This window comes from Rhincodon typus, chromosome 24 (assembly GCF_021869965.1).
Source record: "Rhincodon typus isolate 14 chromosome 24, sRhiTyp1.1, whole genome shotgun sequence".
Classification (NCBI taxonomy): Eukaryota; Metazoa; Chordata; class Chondrichthyes; order Orectolobiformes; family Rhincodontidae; genus Rhincodon; species Rhincodon typus.
The window spans coordinates 24,268,099-24,291,308 of NC_063355.1; the positions used below are offsets into that span (position 1 = coordinate 24,268,099).

The 23,210-nt window shown below is 39.1% G+C and overlaps 1 protein-coding gene across 2 annotated transcripts in view; it reads right to left on the minus strand.

Moving 5' to 3' along the window:
• Positions 1 to 23,210, minus strand: part of anapc7 (anaphase promoting complex subunit 7) — a 38,959-nt gene that overhangs the window by 14,530 nt on the left and 1,219 nt on the right. Inside the window, exons 2-6 of one of the 2 annotated variants that reach the window (XM_020510699.2) lie at positions 19,893 to 20,079; positions 5,592 to 5,711; positions 4,018 to 4,129; positions 1,406 to 1,559; positions 268 to 410 (exon numbers count right to left, since the gene is read on the minus strand). In XM_020510699.2, the coding sequence (XP_020366288.1) occupies positions 268 to 410; positions 1,406 to 1,559; positions 4,018 to 4,129; positions 5,592 to 5,711; positions 19,893 to 20,079 (716 nt within the window). Of the gene's footprint in view, positions 1 to 267; positions 411 to 1,405; positions 1,560 to 4,017; positions 4,130 to 5,591; positions 5,712 to 6,465; positions 6,495 to 19,892; positions 20,080 to 23,210 lie in introns of those variants that run through there. The other variant, XM_048611653.1, reaches the window with a different exon arrangement.

Consider the following 23,210-nt stretch of genomic DNA (forward strand, 5'->3'; position numbering starts at 1 on the left):
ACTCCAGAACATGTGTAATGCAGTTGAAATATCTTCTGAAATGGCCTGGTTCAGTTCAGCAAGCCAATCATTTTAAGGACAATGAGGGATGGTCAACATTACCCCTATAACACTGTCATCCCATGGAAGAATAAATTTATAAAATATAGTAGACCACATCTTCAGCCCTCCTTTAATACTGGAGCTGCAATTGAATAAACAGATAATGAAGTACCTCAAACATCTAGAAAGTGCAAATTCTTTGGCACTCATTTGTATATTACTTACCCTTAATTATATATGGATCCAGCATCTGAGCCTGCTCAAACTTTAATATAGCATTTTTGTTGTCACCCACTCTAAAATACAAATCCGCTAGGCTTCCCATTAAATCAACGTTATCCCTCAATAACGACTTCTTCTCCAGGGAGCTGAGAACATAAAGTAATTGTAACAGTGTACTGATTAATAATAGTAGTGCAGTGATTAGAAGGCTACCATATTTACATTGATCTCTGGGCTTTTCTTCTACAACCAAATATCCACAACAGTTAGTGAGTATTAGCATTCCTAGTGGGCTACATCAGGCACAAAATATTAATTTTTAAAGCAAGAATGTTTGAAATTGAATTGTGATAACATAAACTGTTAATGCTGCTCAAAAACATTCAGTATGGTTAAAAATACTAAAATTCAATTGAGTTTAATAGCAGAATAACAACTATGTTTCACTTCAGTGGGTTTAACTAACATTTCTCCACAATCTTGCACCCACAGAACAGGTATTTTCAATCAACCTGTTCAGACATGGTTTGATACGCCTCTGGAGAGTGTGCGTGTGTGTGTGTGTGTGTGTGTGCGTGTGTGTGCGCGTGTGCGCGCGCGTGTGTGTACGCGCCTGAACGCAGGTTCAGACTTAGGACCACTAGCACTACGCCACAAAAACTCCTAAACCTTGCTTTGTGCACGGCCAATCACAAAGAGATCAGCCATGTACCTTTAAAATGAACTGGTGATTTTTTATCCTTTTAGGAGCTAATTTTAATTACTGTGTCTCAAATTACAAGTAAAAATTGAAGGGTCAATGAACTCTAAATAGGATCAAATCAACTTCAACCAAGCAAGTGCATAAATCTTTATTGGAGAATCTAAGTACATGATCACATCCATATCAGTATTCAGGATTGAGAGGGTGCCAGTTGGCTCTTGCACGTAACCAGATTGCTAGGCTTTCAGTTTACAAGTATACCTGGTTTCCAGAAGCTGTACAGAACAAAATTAGACAATACTTTTTATCTTTAAAGTAGGTACTGGATGTTTAAAATAACTTAACAAAACTGTAATGTCTTATGCATGTTTCTAGCTAAAGAAAACACTGACCGAAACAGACACTGTCATTCCAACACAGTATACAACATTTTCTTACCAGATAGTATTAATGGCTCTGGTGTTGTCACCAGTGTGAACAAAAGCATATGCCTTGATCCAAACAGACAGCCAGTCCAGATTTGGAATACTCTGAATCACATTCATAGTCAGGGATGCTACCTCTGCACCCTTCACTGAAAGCGACAGGAGACCTGGAAAACAAGCAGGCAGGACATGAATAGCTAACCTGTGGTTTGAAAGATTAAAAAGTACTTGGATAGAATATACCTGTATTTGAACACAAAAAGCATTTGCTGTCACCTTTTTGCACGCATGTTAGTGGATTTTCCTATACTATTCTACTTAAAGATGATTCTCTACCCAATAACTAGTTTGATTTACACCACATGATAAGGAACTGCTTAGCACTCTGGACCCAAGGACCCCGAAGGCCAATAACATCCCAACTCTAATGCTAAGAAGGAGGAGCAAATTACTACAGACGCTAAGAACTTGTGTTCACTGTTAACTGTGCCATTTTGAGGATAGCTGCAATACTGTCATCTATCTGACCGTGGGCAAAACTGTCCATGCATGTCTTCATCACAGAAAAGGGCAAATAAATTCAATTTAGCCATAACTGCTACCTCCTTTCTCTTTTCCTCTCATAACTCCCCAACCCCACCCACCCCCATAGGTTTACTCACAATCATTACTAAAATGATGAGAGGGAATTGTCAATAAGAGCTTGCTCAATAACCAGTGTTCAGTCTGGCTTCATTCCGGACCACTTGACTCCAGATTTCATTACAGCCTTGGTCTTAACGTAGACAAAAGAGCTGAATTCTGGAGGTGAAGTCAGAGTGATTGCATTTGACACTAACACAGCATTTGACAGCATGACATCAAGGAGCCCTAGTAAAACTGGACTCAACAGGAATCAGGTATAAACACTCCATTGACTGGAGTCATACCTAATACAGAGGAGGCCAATCATCTCAGTCCCAAAACTTCACTCAGTAGTACCCTAGGCCCAAGTATCTTCAGCTGCTTCATCAATAAACTTCTCTCCAACGTAAAGTCAGAAGTGGGAACTGCAGTGTTCAGTACCATTTGTAAGTCCTCAAATGCTGAGTAGTTTGTCTCTGCCTGCAGCAAGATCCGCACAACATTTAATAAGAGGCAAGTAATATTTGTGCTACTAAGAGAGAAGCTAACCGTCACCCTTTGATGTCCACACTAACAATATTCTGGATGCTATTATTGGCCACAAAGTAAACTGGATCAGCCATACAAGCACTCTGGTTGCAAGAGCAGGTAAAAGGCTGGAAAGTCATGGGCGAATGACTCATCTCCCAACTTCTTAACTCCTGCCTACCACCTTTAAAGGTACAAATCTGGAGTGTGATTTAATACTCTCCACTACGTAAATGAATGCAACTCAACACCATGCACACAGAGCAACCTTATTTGATTAGTGCCCCATCACCTCAATCCTTCATTCCATCCACCACTCATGCACATTGCGAAGTGTAGAATATATAAGATGCACTGTAACAATTCAACAAGCCTCCTTCAACAACTCTTCCCAAACCTTTACCAGAAAGGAAAGCAAGGGAAGCAGATGAAATAACACCACAGAGGTTGGTATCCCATCACCAAGTCACCCTTTATTTACAAGTGGAAAGTCCTTGACACTTTTCCAGCTCCCTCAGAGTCAGCTCTCAGAGTGAACAGAACCCGTCACTCCTGTTCTTATCTGTCAGCCAGGACTCTTGTGGCCAGATTAACAGCCCCAATCAGGGAACTCATATTCGATGAGACTCACCTGACTGGCCTTGTTACAATCACTATAAGTAGACACTTGAGAAAACCACCACCTACATAGTCCTCTTCAAGAGGCATCACATTCTGACTTGGAACTATATTGCCATTCCTTCACAGTCAGCAGGATCAAAAGTCCTGGTACTCCCTACCTAACAGCTGAGGGTGTGGATACACCAGATGGTCTACAATGGTTCAAGGTCACTCACTACCCCTTTCTCAAGTGCAATGTGGGATGGGTAACAAATGCATCCTTGTCAGTGATCCTCACATCCCACAAACAAATAAAAAATTTGCAGAGAAAATCAGATGCATTAAGGTCATGCCTTATAGTTAACCCGCCCAGACTAAGACTTGATGGCGTTCTTCGAGCCAGAGAACATTCCTTGAAATATTAGCATGATTTGCCACAGCTGTAAACATTCCCAAGATCATAAACTGATTCTATAACATCTACAGTGTCCAAAATACTCACATATGAGGATGTTCAGAGCAGGTGCAGCTGCCAACAAACACTCAGTGTTAATCAGAAGAAAAGATAATTATCTAAATTTATTTGCAGCAAAATAATTACCATTAAATTTGTAAAAGAGCCAACTATAAACTTTCAAGGCAAAGAATACAGATTGCCATAGCATGAGTCCATGCAGCTCATGTGAACCTAATCTCTAATCAATACAGTCTATCTGCATTGCTCCATACATCATTTTATTTCAGCTTCCTTCCTAAGCTACACTTCTCCCACTAGTTCCTCATCTCTTAATTTTCTCTAGCTTTTCAATTATACCAATAAAACAAGTACATCTTGTTTGATGTAGGAGGATTTTAATAAAAAAAACGTCCTACCTAGTATTGCATCCAAAGCCAGAGGACACTGTCGTAATACTTCCTTATAGCTGGTGACGGCTGGCCTTTCCTGTCCTGCTTTTTTATACAGATTTGCCAACATCATATTAATCTAGGTCACAGGGGAAAAAAAATCAGTAACACAAAAAGTGAAAAATTTACTGTTGTATAATTTTCCTAGCTAGAGACAAAGTTAACAGAAGCACAGTGCTACAGACTGGTAAAATTTGAGTTCACTCCTGTGGGCCACCACTCTGCTGAGTTGCCAATGGCCGTGCAGGCAGATTGAAGTGGAAGCTTGAAGCTTCACAAGCAAGAGGAAAACTGGCAGCGCAGTTGTCACAAAGTTTCTTGTGAGCTATTAGGAATACACTTAAAAATGTACCAGAAATTGGTGGCAAAACATTTGCGTCTACTCTCAACACACTGTGCGCCCAGTGAAAATCAGCAAAAGGAAGAAAACGTCTGGAAAAAAAGAGATTTACTCTGTGGAACAGTGTAAACTGATTAAATGAGAGAAGCGTACAAATGTTCGAAGAATTCGGTACAAAATAAATGGCTCAGTACCATTTTTGTTCATTCAAGGAATGCAGATGTCGCTGGCTGGGCCAGCATTAATTGCCCATCTCAAGTTGCCCTTGAGGTACTGGTGGCAAGAAGTCACCTTCTTGAACTACTGCAACTGATTTGGTGTAGGTACAACCCCATTAGGGAGGGAATTCCAGGATTTTGACCCAGCGAGACTGAAGGAATGGTCATATATTTCCAAGTCAGGATCGTGAGTAGATTGGAGGGAAACTTGCAGGTGGTGGTCTTCCAAGTATTTGCTGCCCTTGCCCTTCCAGATGGTAGTGGTTGTGTGTTTAGAAGGTGCTAAGGCATTAGTGAATTTGTACAGTGCATCTTGTAAACAATACACACTGCTGCTACTAAGCAGGTGGTAGGGAGAATGAATGTTTGTGGTTGCGATGTCAATCAAGCAGCAGGCTGCTTTGTCCTGAATGGTTTCAAATTTGCTGACTGTTATTGGAGGTGCAATTATCCAGGAAAATGGGGAATATTCCACCACACTCCTGTGTTGTGCACTGAGAATGGTGGACATATTTTGAGCAGTCAAGAGGCAAGTTACTCATTGCAGGATTCCTAGCCTATTACCTGCTCTTGAAGCCACAGTATTTATATGGCTAATCCAGTTCAGTTTCTGGTCAAGGGTAACCCCCAGGATTCATGAATTCATGCTGAAACCTAATCAAAATGTCAAATCAATCTGGTTTATCATTTTTAAGACTGGTTTCAAAAAGAGAAACAAAAATAAAAACATAGATGATGCAAAACCATTTTTAGTTACTCACATAACCTCAAAAACTGCAATTCAGAATGAACAATTTACAGCTGTTTGAAATGTTTGAACATAGTGTATTATCTAAACAAAACTTCACAATTTAAAACCGTGCTAGCTAAAAAGGTAAATTAGATCAACAAGTGATGATAATGGAAGGTTGTTGGGTGCTTGAATAAATCCTACCTATCAATATTTTACCGGATTAACAAAGTATTTAAAAAGAAAAGCTTACCTTTGGAGTACGCTGCCTGGTAGATATGGTGTCCAGTATTGCAACAGCATCCCTTTCTTGACGTAGCATTGTATAGCATTCAGCCATTTTATACTTCACTTCAATCTCTGATGGCAGACACTAAAACGAACATAAGAAATTGTTATTTACGACTGGCCTTGAATTACATATTTGCTTGATACTCAGGCTCAGAAGAATTTATTCCATTAAAGCTCTGACTGTACAGGGCCATAGGCAGGTATTTTTCTTCATTCATTGCTGCTTTGATTATTTTGTCAACAATTCAGGAATAGCAGAGAACATTGTAACTGCACTTAATACAAGTTATAGAACTGACAGATATTTTACACATTCAGTATTGTATTTTTTTTAAGTAGAAGACATTTTTGCACTCATTCCTATCCAGACAATCTGGCAAGTATCCGTTTAGAAAAAACTGTGATCAAGACCAGTTTTATCAGTTTGCAACTTCCCATCCATTAATATGAAGAACTGTGACTTCACATTGAAGTGGAAAGTCCAGGCAAGTGTGCAATAAATACATATTAAAATATGGTATCTAGTTTACAGACTATAGCAGCAGCATGCCCTTAATATCTTGGTATCACACCAACTGAGACTGTGGTAATTGTGAAAAATAGTTTAAAGAGGAATTACTACTTATTTTGATGCTAACCTGATGTAGCCTATACTGGTCAATGGTTCCTTCACATCCAGAAAAAAATTGTATACACATACAATGAAGAAATTAATAAAACAAAACATACTGAGTTCATGCTCTTTGAAGTGAAGGATAAAGATGAAATGTGAACCAAGCTATTGAACTGAGGTACAAATAAGTCAAAGTGAAATGTTTGAAAAAGAAGCTACCAACTTCTGAAACTTTTCTGGCTCTCTGTTGACATCCCTACAAAGTAAACAAAACAGATCCATTAGGATATGTCAAACAAAGCTTATGAAGACACACAACAATCTAAATATGAGAACTGGGCCTTTGAATCTTGTTAGCAATATCTATGAATAAACAGCAATCCTGTCAAAATGATCTGCATGTCCTACAATTGATGATAATAAATATTTTACAAGTCTGCCCAACAGCGCTAAAATATTTCACAACACTTTGAAAGCAGTGATCTGAATGAAACAGTTCTACATAAATGATTTAGCTTCCTTACTGCTTTACAGGATAAAAATACCATACAATCCATTATTAAATTATACAGATTACAAGCATCAGGTTGGGTTAACAGATCTCTGGCAGACTGACAATAAAACTGCTGCAATTAGCTTCAGAAAAAAGTGAACTGAGAGAAAACTAAATAAATCAGCAAGGTTCCCATCCCAGCTAGGGCAGAGAATCAAAATAGGGAAGTAGTTTTCTCCTATTACTAAATAACAGAACTCTAAGCAAGTGCATATCCATTCTGTGTACTGAAATGTGTGGCCAGATATATTTATGAAAACTCCCTTTAAAATGACAAAACTATAACCAATAACATATTATTGCTTTAAAGAATAAACATGGAGATATAATATTCATGGTACCGTACTCAAAGCATAAAATTCAATAAATCTGACAACTGCTTTGCAATCAAAAACAGAAAATGACAAGGAAAGTGGTCAGATTGCTCTAAATGCACTTCAGCGAAACAAGACTGTCACTCCTACTAGAATGGCCTGCATACAACTACAGTCAATTCCAAATGAGCAGGCAGTCCATGACCATGTTAACTAGGAACGTGGATAAATGCAGATTTACCTACAACTAAAACAAGTTTAAAAGCTGTGCTGCTATAGAACAGACCTGGGAGTTCCTAAAAAGAACTCAATGAAGAAAAGATCAAATCACTGTAGTGCACCCAAACTCTCCCCAGTTTACAGAGAAGCACTTCTCAATGCCTTAGTCAGGATCTATAATATTGTAAGCCAACAGTATTTATTATTCTTCCCAAGTTGTCAAGTGTTAAGACGTTTAAAAGTTCATTTCTGAAGTTGTAAATCAATAGTGTTTACAAAGTTCCATAAAAAGAGGCCAAATGCAGTCTACTAAATACTGGAATAGTTAAGAATTCACAATCCTTCAGGTCAGCAATGTGAATCACATCTTCAGATGTGTGAATCAGATATATAGATTTATGGTTTCAGAATGTTGATATTAAATTTTCGAGTATCCCCAAAATAAACTTAGTACTCCACAGCTATTAGCTCAATTAACCAAACTTAGTTCTCAGAACAGTAATTAATGCCTAATTCGGCCAAGAAAATAATTTAGTTCACATCTTTATTTGCCTTACCAGTTTTACTGTTGTGCTTATTATGACTAAGAAGAAGGCCTTCCAAGAATCTTCGATGAATGTCTCATAGCACTCTAGTCTTAAACAGGAACTTGCACAGCTGGTCAGCTGGTTAAAGCAATGAGGAGCTGGGCCAAATAGATCAATAAGATACCAGGTTGGATTCCTGACCTACAATGATTTAGCTAACAAGGAAATTATAGAGGGATTACTATTGGCCTCATCACAGCAACTACTTACGTACATAGTAGAATATTACAAAGCAAACATTATCAAACAAAATCTGATAGCAAGGCACATATAAAATAATTAAGATAGATGACTAAATGCTTGGTCAAACAAGTAGGTTTTAAGGAATAACCCCAAATAGAGAAAGGGGTACAGTGATTTAGGAGGCTTAGGGAGGGTATTCCAGAGATTAGGGCCTAGATAATTAACTGCACAACTGCTAATGGTGAAGCAATGCAAGAAGTCATAGTTAGAGGAGAACAGAGATCTCAGAGGATTTCAGGGCTTGAGGAGGTTATGGAAATAAGGAAGGATGAGACTATGGAAGAATTTGAAAACAAGAATGAAAATCTCAAAATTGAGGCACGTCTGGTCCAGGAGCCAATGCAAGTCAGTGAGCGTAAGGGTGAAGGGTGATCACAAAAGTAGAGTTAGAATGGGGGTACAGAGTTTTAAATGCAGCATCTGTCAGAAAGCAAATGGCTGCAATTTATGGAAAGGTGTTTATACTGTTAGGTTTATAACAAGTAGGGTAAACATTTAACATCAATAAGGAAACCAGGGCAGGGCTTATACAGTTAATGGTAGGGCTTTAGGGAGGGTTGCCGAACAAGGGATCTAGGAGTGCAGGTGCACCCTTGAAAGTGGAGTCGCAGGTAGACAGGTTAGTAAAGTATGCCTTTGGCACACTTACCTTCATTGGTCAGAACATTGACTATAAGAGTTGGCATGTCATGTTACAGCTGTACATGACATTGGTGAGGCTAATTTAGAATACTGCATATAATTCTGATCGCCCTTCTATAGGAAGGATGTTGTTAAACTTGAGAGCGTGCAGAAAATATTTACAAGGATGTTGCCAGGACTGGAGGGTTTGAGTTACAGGGAGAGGCTGTATAGGCTGGGCTTTTTCCCCTGGAGCATCGGAGTCTGAGAGGTGATCTTATAGAGGTTTATAAAGTCTTGAGGGACATGGATAGAGCGAATAGCCAAGGTCTTTTTTCCTAGGGTGGGGATGTCCAAAACTAGACGGCATAGGTTTAAGGTAAGAGGGGAAAGATTTAAGAGAGACCTAAGGGGTATCTTTTTCACACTGAGGGTGGTGTGCACATGGAATGCGCTGCCAGAGGAAATGGTGGAGGTAGGTACAATTACAAAGACATCTGATGGGTACAAGAATAGGTTTAGAGGAATATGGGCCAAGTACTGGCAAATGGGACTAGGTCAGATTGGGATGCCTGGTCGACGCAGACAAGTTGGACCGAAGGGTCTGTTCCTGTGTGTATGATTCTATGACTATTTATTTTCAATTTAGAATAATTTAGGATTGAGCATATTTTTTAAGTTTGGAAGACACCAGAGTTGATTCAGAAGCAAGTTTAGTTTTAGGCAGAGCTTAAGGCAATGTAGAGAACAAGTCACCTCAACAGAACACAGGTTAGTTTGTGAATATTCCAAACCATGGAGAGTTTGGAGAGGAATTAGCAGGTTATTAGAATGTAGAAAGTTCAGACTCCCAGACGTATGAAAAGTTTATGTTTGCAGATTTGGAATGGATTCATTGTCTCCATAGTCCAAAGAAACTGTAAGGCGTCAGTTATGTACATCCCATGAACAGTTGAGATAGGGATGCAATTTCTCTGAACTTGCATCTCTAAGAAATAGTATAGGAAAACAGGCTGAAACTTTATTTAGATCATTCAGATCATCTCTATTTAGGTAGCTTGGGTTTTTAAAAAATGTCTTGTTAACTTGCATTATGTTGCTAAAGAAACCGTGCGACCTCTTGTTAAGTTGTCTAACCCCCACCACCTCCAGTAAAATAAATCTGGCTTGATAGATCATTTAATTCTCAGATTTGAATTGTCCAGTAGTACCATCAGCTGTGATCATAACATCATGTCAGCAAGGCAGCATATAGGTGAGGATAAAAGAAGAGCACAAAAAAAATGCAGATTCTTGGAGGAACTCCAATGTACTTCTGAACTGTGCAAAATATTGTGTGGTAGATGGATTACTTAGCAGGAAAGAATGGTGAAGAGATTCAGGATTCCTGCAGCTGGTTGCTGCCCAAACATCTGCTGGAAATCCATCAACACACTGCTAGGTGAGGAGATGGGTTTCAACTATGATGCAACCTAAAACAGGCACGCTGACACAAGAACAAAGGATACTTCAGATATTGTTGCCCACGAAGCTGAACACCCCAAGAAACAAAAACTAAGAGGTATGAAGTGTGAAGAATTGAAATTGGTATTTAGGTAAATGCTTTAAAGATGGACTTTCCAAAAGGCATTTTGGAATGTAGCAGAGAACAGAGATACAGGGGCATTTTTAAGTTGACAAACTAGTGAAATGCACAAAAATAAGTGCTTGGACCTCAGCTATTTACAATCTATATTAGTGACTTAGACAAAATGACCCAACACTATATCTAAATTTGCTGATGATATAAGACTTGGTGGTAACACAAGCTAAGAGGACGGAAGAGGTTGCAAAAAGATATGTGAGTGATAAATAAGATGGCAGAGAGAATAAAGCAGGGAAATGTAAAATTATTCATTTTTGATGTAAAGGAAAGCACATTTCTTTAAAAAAAAGTGTAAGTTTTTAAATATGTTCAGAGAAATTTAGATATACACCTAAAAGGAACAATGCCAGCCTGCAGGTACAGAAAGCAATTCAAAAGGCAAATGGCATGTGAATTTGGCCTATAACTGAAGTACAAAGAATAAAGAAGTCTTGCTACAATTGTATAAGATTTGAAAAGACCATACCTAGAATACTATGTACACATTTAGTCTGCATATCTGACGTTAGAGACCTGGGAAGCTTTACAGTGTAAGTTCATTAGATTGGTTCCTGGGATGAGAAAGTTGCCCTATGATGACTGGCTGAGTAAATTGGATAAAAACCGAAAGAACTGGGGATGCTGTAAATCAGGAACAAAAACAAAGTTGCTGGAAAAGCTTAGCAGGTGTGGCAACATCTGTGAAGGGAAAAACAGAGTTAACGTTTCGGGTCCAGTGACCCTTCCTCAGAACTGAAGTAAATTGGATTATGTTCTCTGGAGTTTAAAAGAAAAACAGGATATATAACTGAAACATAAGATTTTGAAGGAGTTTGACAGGGTAGATATAGAGGTTATTTCCCATCATCACATACAGTTTTTAAATTTAAAGACCAAACATAGGGGCATTTCCTGCACTTACGAATGACCACTTTCCATTGTCCTGAATGGTGCTCTGACTTGCAAACAGACAGCAGAACAGAATCCGTTCGCAACCAGGGAAATGCCGGTACTGAAAGGTGGAGCTGGATCAAAGGATCATATGTTCTACATCTGTTATGTCTATGTTCATGCTACTTAGCTTCTGTTCATTTTACATCCAATCTTAGTTTGGATAGAATATATCAAAAAATATCTAGTCTCTTCCTCTATAAACCATATTAGAAAGTGACTATATATGTAGAGTAACACGTAATAGTACCTATTAGCTTATTTCTACAAAATTATGTCAGTAAACTGGAATGAATATTAAATTTACCAATACCAAGAGACTCGAAGGAACCCTATAATGGTAAGTACCAAAATTTCTACCAGGATGTTAGTATTATCTTACCAAACAAGCCACAATTTTCAAATGAGATTCTCTTGTCCTTACTGATTTTAAAAATACTTTCAATCGCTCACACCATGAGCTAGCCCTGACAAAAGTCAACGTTGCTTCCAGTGTTCTGAAATCAGGATGTTTGTTCTGAAATCAGGATGTAAGAGACAGTCTAGTGGCCTATAGATATCCCTCCAATTTCCGTTTGTTCCTTTTGAACAGAGGCCAATCTCCGACACTGTTCTCCCTGAAGCAGTTTAGTGAAACTGGAAGCTCAGCCACACAATTATGGACAACCACTCATACAAAAACAAAAATCTGCATTTATACATTATCTTTCATGAACAGCATCTCAAAGCAATAGCATGCTGCACAATGTAGCCATCCAATCAATTTTATTGGCATTCAAAAAATATTGCCCAGTACAGAAAAGCAATTTGTTGCATTGATCCACAGCAACCGTTAACTTCATACAAGCAAACCTATGCTATATCTAGTACATACAGGCTATTTTGGTGACAGTAAATGTCAATGCTTTAAGCATTTAAAACACAATTACTGATTTGTGATTTATGGCAGGTTGTTTTACATTTACAGTTTGTTTTATTTAGTTATTCAGACACATCAAATCTCAATGTAATGGAGGCCCACAGTACAGTTGTACTAACCATGACTTTATTCTATTCCTTTTCTTCTTAAGCCTGTGCATCCTCTCTCAGCTGCAACATTAGATGGATCCGCTTTCCTCGTGGCCATCAAATGGCACAACGTTATCACAAAGAAGGTGCATTCAAGCAGAACCAGTTCACGTGCATGCAGGCAGAACCAGTTCATGTGTGATGAGAGTCTCAAATAAGTGCATGGAGCATTACATTCTTTCATCACTTGACTGAAATCATTTCTGTAGCTATCCACTCCTTCCCATTGCCAAAGTTAAATCTTTCCTCTAAATCCCTGTTATTACTGTCAGTGTCTTTCCCTAAATGCTCCTTCCTGAGCTTCTCTTGTCCTTAAGATTTATCTCTTGCTTCCACATCCCCTTTCCCATAAAACTGCTAAGCATTCAAATTTCCCTACATTTAAAATTATCCCTCTCTTACAAAACTGTCATCCTTCCAACACCCCACAATCAACCTCTCTCCTTTCCAAAGATCTAGAGCGTATTTTTGGCTTAAATTCTGTACACAAATTTCCCACAACTCAATGGTTGAATCTTTCCAATCAGATTCGAGCTCTGCTTTACTTCCATCATCATCTTACTTCTACCCATTTTCACCCATTATCCACTAAAACTGTGTTTAACACCTTTAAAGCTAACTATTCCAAAGTATACAAAAGCAAAATATCATGGATACCAGGTACCTGAAATAAAACAAAGCAAAATGCTCGGAGTACTCAGCAGGTCAGCACAATCTGTGATGAAATGAAAAGATTTGTCACTTCTTTCCTAAATGGAAATTAATTTAAAAAAACATATATCCTACATGAGGCCCCAATGTTGCAGTGACCAAATACCATGGTAAACAACAGCAAAGTCAGGTTTCTTTCTAGGATCTAACCTGCCCAGTGTTACCATCAGCTCAAATCATAACAACTGCAATCAATATTCACTATAAAACCAGTGACTGTACCAAACAAAATATTAACTCTGTTGCTGTCTCCACAGATGATGTGAGATCAGTGTATTTCCAACATTTTCTGTATTTATTTCAGATTTCCAGCATTTGCAGTACACTCACTTACAATCAACTCCCTGTAAGGACTCCACTCTATTCTCCCAGTTCATCCAGCTCAGTCACTTCTGCTCTTATGATGCAAACGTCCACACCTGTAGGCTCTGATTATGTTCCTTTTTGCTCAATGATTCACACACATTGGTTGACCCTGTCCATTCCATTTCCTGCACTCTACTCTCACCTTCTATATCTTCCCCCTACCAGTCTCCGTATTCGATGTTGCATCCCCTAGCATTTCTACCACCTTCCAACACATCTTCCCTTTCAGCTTCTGTGGTAATCATTCCATTCTCTTCTATATCATTCCAACACTCCTTTCCCCTTCTCATGACACTCTCCAAGCACACATAGAAGATGCAACACCTGCCTTTTTAGCTCCAGTCTCCATATTGTCCAAAACTCATAACACACTATCATGGTGAAAAAGGGATTTATATATATTTCTTTTAATGTAATAAATTTTTTTCACTCACAATGAGACCTTCCTTACATAGGGGAGACCAAACAAAGATTGGATGTTCGCTTCATGGAACACCATTGCTCAGTCTTGAGTTTCCATTCAACTGTCATTTTACCCTTTCAGCTTGCTCTCATTAACCTCTCTATCCTCAGCCTTCTGCAGTGTTCCAACAAAGCTCAGTGTAAGCTGGAGGAAAAGTACGTCATCTTTCAGTTAGGTATTGCCCAATCACTAGACTCAAAACTGAGCTCAACAATTCCAGGCTGTGGTATCAACATCCATTTGTTTGTTTCTTCATTTTGGAATTAGTCTTCTATTTCTTTTGTTTTTTGATTTCATGTAGCAGTTGTTCGTGTGGGAAGTTAAAATAACCCAAGTATCAGAAGCATACTAGTTATGTAAAGTCATGCATGTGAATTCTGCAAATGTGCACATTTAAATGTCATATGTCATGGTGAGCATAAAATCTGGGCTGAAACTTTAATACCGCTCACATTTATGACACTGAAATTCCTCGAACTGGATTCAAAATTAGCAGATGCATAAAAGTAGAGCAGAATATTTGGTGATTAAGCTCAGTGACTATTCTAAATACCTGGTAGTGAACATATTACAAAAACATGAACTGCAGAGCACAATGGGAGCTACACTTCAATCATCCCGTGCCACAGTCGAACAAAGTACTTTCCCAACAATTTGAGAAGGTTATTACACAAAGCAGGAGCAAATGGTATAAGAATTAGCATGGTTAGGAGATTAACTAGCTGGCAAAAAAAATGTATAAATTGATTGATTGATTTTATTATCATGTGTACCTAAATACAGTGAAGAGCTTTGTTTACGAGCGGTACAGGCAGAACAAAGCAAGCAAAGGAAGTACAGATCAAAAACACTTAGAGGCATACAGGTTACATTGCAGGTTACATTATTTAAGGCTGAAGTCCATTCAACAGTCTGATAATGATCAGAAAGAAGCTGTTCCTGAACCTGTTTGTGCATATGTTCAGGCTACGGTATCCTCTACATGACGGAAGAGGTTGTAGGAGATCATCACCAGGGTGCAATGGGTCTTGGATGATGTTGGCCACCTTACCGCGGCAGCGAGGCATGTAAATACTGTCCATGGAAGGAAGGTTGGCTTCCGAGATGGTCTGGGCTGTGCACACAACCTTCTGTAGTTTCTTATAGTCTTGGGCAGAGCAGTTGCCATTCCAAGTCGTTATGCACCTGGACAGTATGCTTTAAATGGCATATCTTTAGAAGGTGGTGAGGGACCTTATGGACATGCCAAATTTCCTGAGCCGCCTGAGAAAGAAAAGGCATTGTTGTGCCTTCTCGACTGTCGCATCTATGTGGAAAGTCCAGGACAGGTCTTCAGTGATCGTCACTCCAAGGAACTTGATGCTCTTCATCCTTTCAACCTCAGTTCCATTAATTTAGATGGGGGCGTGTTCTCCTCCCTTCTTTCTATAGTCGATGATTAGTTCTTTAGTTTTGCTGACATTGAGAGACAGACTATTTTCATTGCACCACATCACCAAGCTCCCTTCAGTATTATGAATCGTCACTGTTAGATGTCCATCCCACCACAGTGATGTCGTCAGCAAACTTGTAGATGGTGTTCGTTTGGAATTGGCAACATAGTCATAGGTACACAGGGAGTACAGTAGAAGGCTGAGGATGCATCCTTGGGGGGCTCCAATGTTGAGCGTTATTGTGAAGGAGGGGCAGTTACCTATCCTTACTGATTGCGTCCTATGGGTCAGAAAGCTGAGGATCCAGTTGCAGAGGGCAGAGCAGAGAGCAAGGTCACGCAGTTTTGAGGTCAGTCTGGAGGGGATAATGGTGTTGAAGGTGGAGCTGTAGTCAATGAGCAGCAATCTGACATAGGTGTCTTTGTTGTCCAGATGTTCCAGGGATGAGTGCAGGGCTAAAGATTTGCATCCCCTGTGGATCTGTTATGTTGGTAGGCAAACTGTAAGGGATCAAGGCAGGTGGGGAGACTGGAGTTGATGTGAGCCATGACCAGCCTCTCGAAGCACTTCCTGATTATTGAAGTCAGAGCTATTGGGCAGTAGTCATTAAGGCACACTGCATGTGTTTTCTTGGGTATGGGGATGATGGTGGTCTTCTTGAAGCAGGTGGGGATTTCGGCTTGTAGGAGGGAGAGGTTGAAGATGCGCGTCTTTTTAGATAGGCAGGACAAGTGGGGTCTGTGCTGGGCGCTCAACATTTTACAAAATATATCAATGACTTAGACGAGGGGATTGATGGCACGATGGCCACATTTCCAGATAACATAACCAAGAGTCAGATTGATATAGATAGGTTAGTCGAGTGGGCAAAAATCTAACAGGTTAAGTATCATGCGAGAAAACAAAGATATTCTTCATGCCAAAGTGAAGAAAAAAGATATTATTTAAGAGTGAAGAACTGCAGAATTCAGAAGCGATCAGGGATCGAGATGTTCCAGTGTATGAGTCACAAAAAGTTACTTGTGGAGGTACACCAAGTGATTAAGGCGACCAACGAATGTCATCCTTTATTACAAGTGGAATTGAACATAAAAGGATCTTCTGCGTTAGTTACATAGAGCACCGCAAGGCCACATCTTGAAAACTATGTGCAATCTTGGTGTCCTTATTTAAGGGAGGGTGTAAATGCATTGGCAGCAGTTGAGAAGAGATTTACTTGATTGATATCTGGAATGAGCATGTTGTCTTCCTAGGAAAGATTGGACAGGCTGGATTTGTTTTCTCTCAAGTTTAGAACAGTAGGTGTTGATTTGATTTAAGTTTATAAGATCCTGAATGGTCTTGGCAAGGTTGACATGGAAAGGACATGTACTTTTCTGATGAGTCAAGAATTTGATAAGGTTGCACATGGTATACTAATTAATTAAGTTGATCACATGGGATTCAAGGTGGGCTTGCCAATTCACTTTATGGTTGGAGTCAGAGGATGGTGGTGGAGGGGGTTGTTTTTCAGACTGGAGGCCTGTGACCAGTGGTGTTCCACAGGGATTGGTACTAGGTCCGCTTTGGTTTGTCATTTATATAAAGGATTTGGGTGAGAATATAGGAGGCCTGGTTAGTAAGCTTGCAGAGGACATCAAAATTGGTGGTATAGTGGATACTGAAGGTGGTTATCTAAGATTACAAAGAGATTTTGATCAATTGGGTCAATGGGCTGAAAAGTGGCAGATGGCGTTTAATTTGGATAAATGCGAGGTATTGCATTTTGGTAAACAAACCAGGATAGAACTTATACTACTTATCTTAATTTGAATACCCTGGGTAGTCTTGTAGAACAGACAGACCTAGGGGTTCAGGTACATAATTCTTTGAAATCTGCGTCTCAGGTTTCCTTCCTTCAAGCCAATTTTGTACCCAATTGGCTAGCTCCCCCTGTATTCCATGTCATTTTAATCATTCCAGCCAGTCTACCATGTGGAACCTTGTCAAACGCTTTGAGATGAGAGGAAACTTGAAGGTTGTGCCAATTTGGAATACTGCCTTAGAAGGTAATGGAAATTGGTTTGTTGAATATTTCTATGATGGAGGTAGGCAAGGGAATGAAAGGCCATCAAGGAGAGATGGGAATGTGGAATTTACAGCAAGAAAACAGATTGGTTGTGGTATTATTGAATGGTGAGAATGCTTAAAGGGTCAAATGGCCTGCTTTTACTCTTAATTGATATGCTCCGAAGCCAAAATGGGGAACTAAGAAAGAGTCTCTTGCAAATAACTAACACAGAAAAGCATTTCCTGATCCCTGGAAGGGATTTAAAGCTGTCATTAAACTATGGGGGTGGGCTAAAGCACAGAGTGCTTCATATCAAAGTATGATTGAAGCCAAAACTGAAAGCAAAATGTGGGAGTATTCAATTCTCCACTACCGATGCTCCATTAACTCTCGATAGAGCATATACACATTTAAAATTGGCAATCGAGAGCAAATTGGCAACTAATGATTTGAAAAATGTACACAGCAGCAATTTACATACAAAGATGGCTTGTATCCCAAAACAAAAGCAGAATGCACTAGAATTGAACCCTTAGTCACACTGCCATTACTGATGGTCAATTTACAAAAGTAATTCTGCATAAAATTCAGTCTTTGAAACTGTAATCATAGAATCTCTACAGTCTGGAAGCAGCCCATTCAGCCCATCGAGTCCACGCTGACCCTCCGAAGAGCATCCCACAAAGATCCACCTCCATACCCTATCCCTGTAACTTTGCATTTCCCATAGCTAATCCACATAACCTGCACATCTTTGGACTGTAGGAGGAAACCACAACACCCAGAGAACCCCATGCAGACACAGAAAGAACATGCAAACTCCACACAGATAGTTGTCTGAGGTGGGAATCAAACCGGGTCCCTGGTACTGTGAGAAACCAGAGTGACTGGGAAAATGGCACTCAAAGCAATGCCCATTTGGAGAGCTGGCACAGACACAATGGAGCAAATTGCATCCTGCTGCACTGTAACAGTTCTGTGAATTTTTAAAAAATTATTCATTCACAGCTGAGGGCTGGCCATCCCTAATTGCCCAGACAGCAGTTAAGAGTCAACCACATTGCTGTGAATCTGAAGTCACATGTAGGACAGATCAGGTTTCCTTCCCTAAAAGGACATTAGTGAACCAGATGGGCTTTCCAACAATTGATAATGATTAATTCCAGATTTTTGTTACATTCAAATTCCACCATCTGGTGTAGAAGCAGGTCGCCAGAACTTGACCTGGGTATCTGGATTAATATTCTAGTGACAATACCACTAGGCTATCACCCCTCCATAACTTTAATCTCAGTTAGTTTGTTCAGCAGACTACATTTTATTCTACTGAAGGCACAGTCCCAAACAACATTGATTAAAGGACATATTTAGGAATGTTTATATGCTTTGCAGAATACAAATTTTACACTTTCCACAGATGTTCAATTCCAGCTGTCAAACGATAAATTATTTGAGGAACATTCAATTTGCTACCAATATTGAAAATAAGAAAATCACTGATTTTGGATTGCTAGATACCTCTCTCCTTTTCCTGGAGCCAGGATAGCAATAATTCTTCTTTCTCATTGCTATGATTCTTGCATTAGGGCCTCGGTGGGTAGAGATAGTAAAATCTTGGACTTTTGTACAAGTTGTGTATAATTTAACTTACTTAATCAGGGTAGATGTGGACTGAAAAAAACTGTTTAATAATAGGGAGTCACCACAATTACAACATAGAGGAGGGATTTTTTTTTCCCTCTCAGTGTAATGAGTCTTTGGAACTCTGTTCCTGAAGAGGCAATGGAAGCAGGGTCTTTGAATATTTTTAAGGAAGAGGTGGATACGTTCTTGGTAAGCAAGGGTGAAAGGTTAACAGGACAGGCAGGAATGTGAATTTGAGGTTACATTCAAATCAGCCATGATCTTATAAAAGGTGAAGTAGATTCAAGGGGCCAGCTTCTAATCTTTGTTTGATGGTTGTATGATCTATCCACTAAAGTAGGCTGACTACAAAGCTGGACAAAAGAATTGCAGGGAAGTAAACATACTTTATGAGAAAAGTGACTGTAACATGGCATTTTAAAATATTCTGATTAATGACCTGCTTTCTATGCCTAAATAACGGCTTCTGTTTTTGATTAAACACTGAAAAAGGAGTCCTGGCTATACTTGAAGGAGTCTAGCTGCCACAAAATATTTCCTTCGCCCTCCACCTCCACTTTGGACTATGTACAAAATCATTCTGTTACAAATGGGAGAGTAACTTTCCTGTAAGCAACAAATAGTGTCACCATTAAAAAAACTTTAAAACCTTGTGTAAAAGCAAAATGCTGCAGATGTAGAATGTACAAAAAAACAGAAACTGCTTGAAATACTCCCCTCTGACAGCATCCATGGAGACAGAAGGAGCGAGAGAGAGGGCAAAAGAGTTAATTCAGCACGTTATTCTGTTCTGTACACACTACCTGTGTTTGTGGAGTTGAGGGAGTACTCCCACCAGCTGGTCTCACTTTAGTTGTCTTACTTAGAGCTTTCTTCTGTTGTAAAGCAATTTTATATTTCGATTCGGCATTACGATACTCCTTGTCATGAAAGAGAGAATCTGCGTGGTAGACCAGTAGCTGATACTTCTGCACTGGGGAGAATAATTCTCTAGGAACAAAGAAAAACAAAGCAGAATTACTGCATCTGTGAATTTATTGGCAATCCTTATTTCATAAGCATACTTGCACTTTTCTTGAAAGACCAAGAAAGGATGGTCACCAAGATCACAACTAATAAAATTAGACAAATTTTCCAAGGTATTTCATCATAAATCTAATGTCATTTTTTTCTTTTCAGCTCTCTTTAGAACTTTCTAGAATAGCATGCACTCCTCCCAAATGCCGACTCAGTTTTTCTTTATTTATTCTCAGGTTATGAGCATTTCCAGCAAGGCCAATTTTTTCTTGTGTATCCCTAATTATCCTTGAGAAGGTGCTGGTGAGCCAAATTTGAAAACTTCTGGAGTCCATGTGGTCTAAGTGCACTGACAGTACACCCTTCCTCATCCCTACTGGTGCACACAACTGACCAACATGCAGGACCGCAGAAAATATAAAACATAATTGTTTCTCAATTGACAAACTTTACAAGTATTTGGGGCAATAGATGGAGTAAACAGCAAACAAGTTACAAGGTTAGCAGATCAATATCATGTGGTTTTCTCACTCCTCTTTCCATATGTAGTAAAAGTCAGTTAGATTTATCTCATATTTAGTGTACTAGCCACGTGATTCCTTCTCTATATGAAGGATGCTTTTCTTCCCCTTCACTCGTACTAACTTTGCCTAATCCTCCTTCTCTCCAGTCCAAAAGCCACACTCGCTCCCTGATCTTCCTATTTTCCGTTTTAACTGTAGCTCCAAACATGCTGCTTCATTCCAGGAATTGATTCTGCAATGGACAAGAATGTCTGATCTATTGTAAAACAAAGAATTCCCAGTTACTCCCCAGAAGAGTCCAATGCTCAAGAAATCCAGCATCAGGTAAAGGGTGTAGGGATCAATACAATAACTTCAGAAACAAAGCATCAACTGTGACAACACAAATTGTGCCACATCACAATTAAAGAAGAGATAATGCAAATGTCTGGGAATATCAATTTCCAATTGTAATGACCATTGTCAAGTAGGCAGGTTAACATTCAGATAATGAGCAAATTTGAAGAGAAAAAGAAAGAAGATAATTCTATCAAAAAGTGAATTTTTTCTGGTAAAAGCCACATTTTAAAGAACATCCGAAATTATCTGTCAGATATTATAAAAGTTTTTTCTCTTTGTTCATGGCATGTGGGCATCACTGACTAGACGAGCATTTATTGCACATTCATAGTTGCCCAGAGGCCAGTTAAAAGTCAATCAAATTGCTGTCATATGTAGGCCAGACCAGTTGAAGATGAGTTTCCTCCTCTAAAAGGACATTAGTGAACTAGTTCAGTTTTCCCAACAATTGACAATGGTTTCATGATCATCATTAGACTCTTAATTCCAGATTTTTATTGAATTCAAATCTGCAACGGCATGATTTGAACCCAGATCCCCAGAACGTTGCCTGGGTTTCTGGATTAATAGTCTAGCGATAATACCATGAGGTCATTGTATATGAAGAGCTTTAAGGGAGGTAATCAGAAATATTTGCATTTCTCTCTTCTCTTTCCAGAGGTTTAACAGTCTGTTTCAAGATACCATCATGAGTCGTACAGCACAGACACAGACCCTTCGGTCCAACCAGTCCACACTGAATGTAATCCCAAACTAAACTAGTCCCACCTGTCTTCTTCTGGCCCTTATCCCTCCAAACCTTTCCTATTCATGGTTATCCAAATGTCTATTAAACACTGTAACTGTGCCACATCCACCACTTCCTCAAAGTTCATTCCACACGTAAACCACCCTCTTTAAAAATTTGCCACTCGTGTCTTTTTTAAATCTCTCTCCTTTTTCACCTTAAAAATGTGTTGTCTAGCGTTGAAATACCCCATGCTAGGGAAAAGATACCTACCAATAATCCTATCTATACCCCTCATGATTTTATAAACTTCTATAAAGTTACCTCTCAACCTCATATGCTCCAGTGAAAAAAGTCCCAGCCTATCCAACCTTTCTTTATAATTCAAACCTTCCATACCCGGCAACATCCTGGTAAATCTTTTCAGAACCTTCTCCAGTTTAATAACATCCTTCATATAACTGGGTGACCAGAACTGCACACAGTGCTCCAGAAGAAGTCTCACCAATGTCGTTAACATGAATTCACAACTCCTTTACTCAAAAGGACTGAGCAATGAAGGCAAGCATGCCAAACATCTTTTTAACCACAATGTCTATCTGGTGATACAAACTTCACAGAATTATGTACCTGAACCCCGAGATCCCTCTGTTCACTACTGGAATGGTTGCATCTTTTCATGTGCAATTAAACACAATGAAATATAACACGAAAATTCAGGTAAATGTAATAGGCAAGTTGCAGAATCAAATTCCTAGTTACAATGAGATAAACAGCTTTTTGGCACTGCTGACTGAGGAAGGTACATTAACTATGCATCAGAATTCCTCCAATTCTCTGACCAAGTTAATAGAACTTTCAAAATTGAAATGGCAGATAGGACCCTAGATTTAACATTTTACCCAAGGTCAATTTTTCCAAAAACAAATTAGTCCATCCCTACAAATAGATCAACAAATTGTAATAAAAAGCATCCTTAACAAAGAAAACAGTCCATCATACTTTACATGGTTTGGAGAGAAAATAGAAGTATCAAGTTATGGTGAGAATTGCAAAGGTTACTGAAAGCTTAGCAATAACGGCTTTACCCAAGAAAACATTAAAAGAAGGTTGAAAGCACTGCTACTAGAGGTGAAGAAAAGCAAGGGTTGGAGGTACAAAAAGCCAGTCAGAAAAAAATGTAGAGATCGGGAGAGATTCAAACAGGCAAGACTATATTCAATTAGCAAGTTTGAATTCAATGTGTTGGGGGGGGCGCAAAACCAACATTTACAGACTAGAGTATATTCTCAAGTCTTCAGAATCTATTTAATCTCTATCAAAAATCTATTTAAACTTTCAAATTAATTGAGGTAGCATCCACTATCATTTGTAGAAGAGTTCCAGACTACGATACTCTAAATAAAGAAGTGTCCTAATACCACGATATCTTGAAAAGCTCAGTCAAATCACCTCTCAACCTTTAAATTCCAAGATAACAAGGTGTAGAGCTGGATGAACACAGCAGGCCAAGC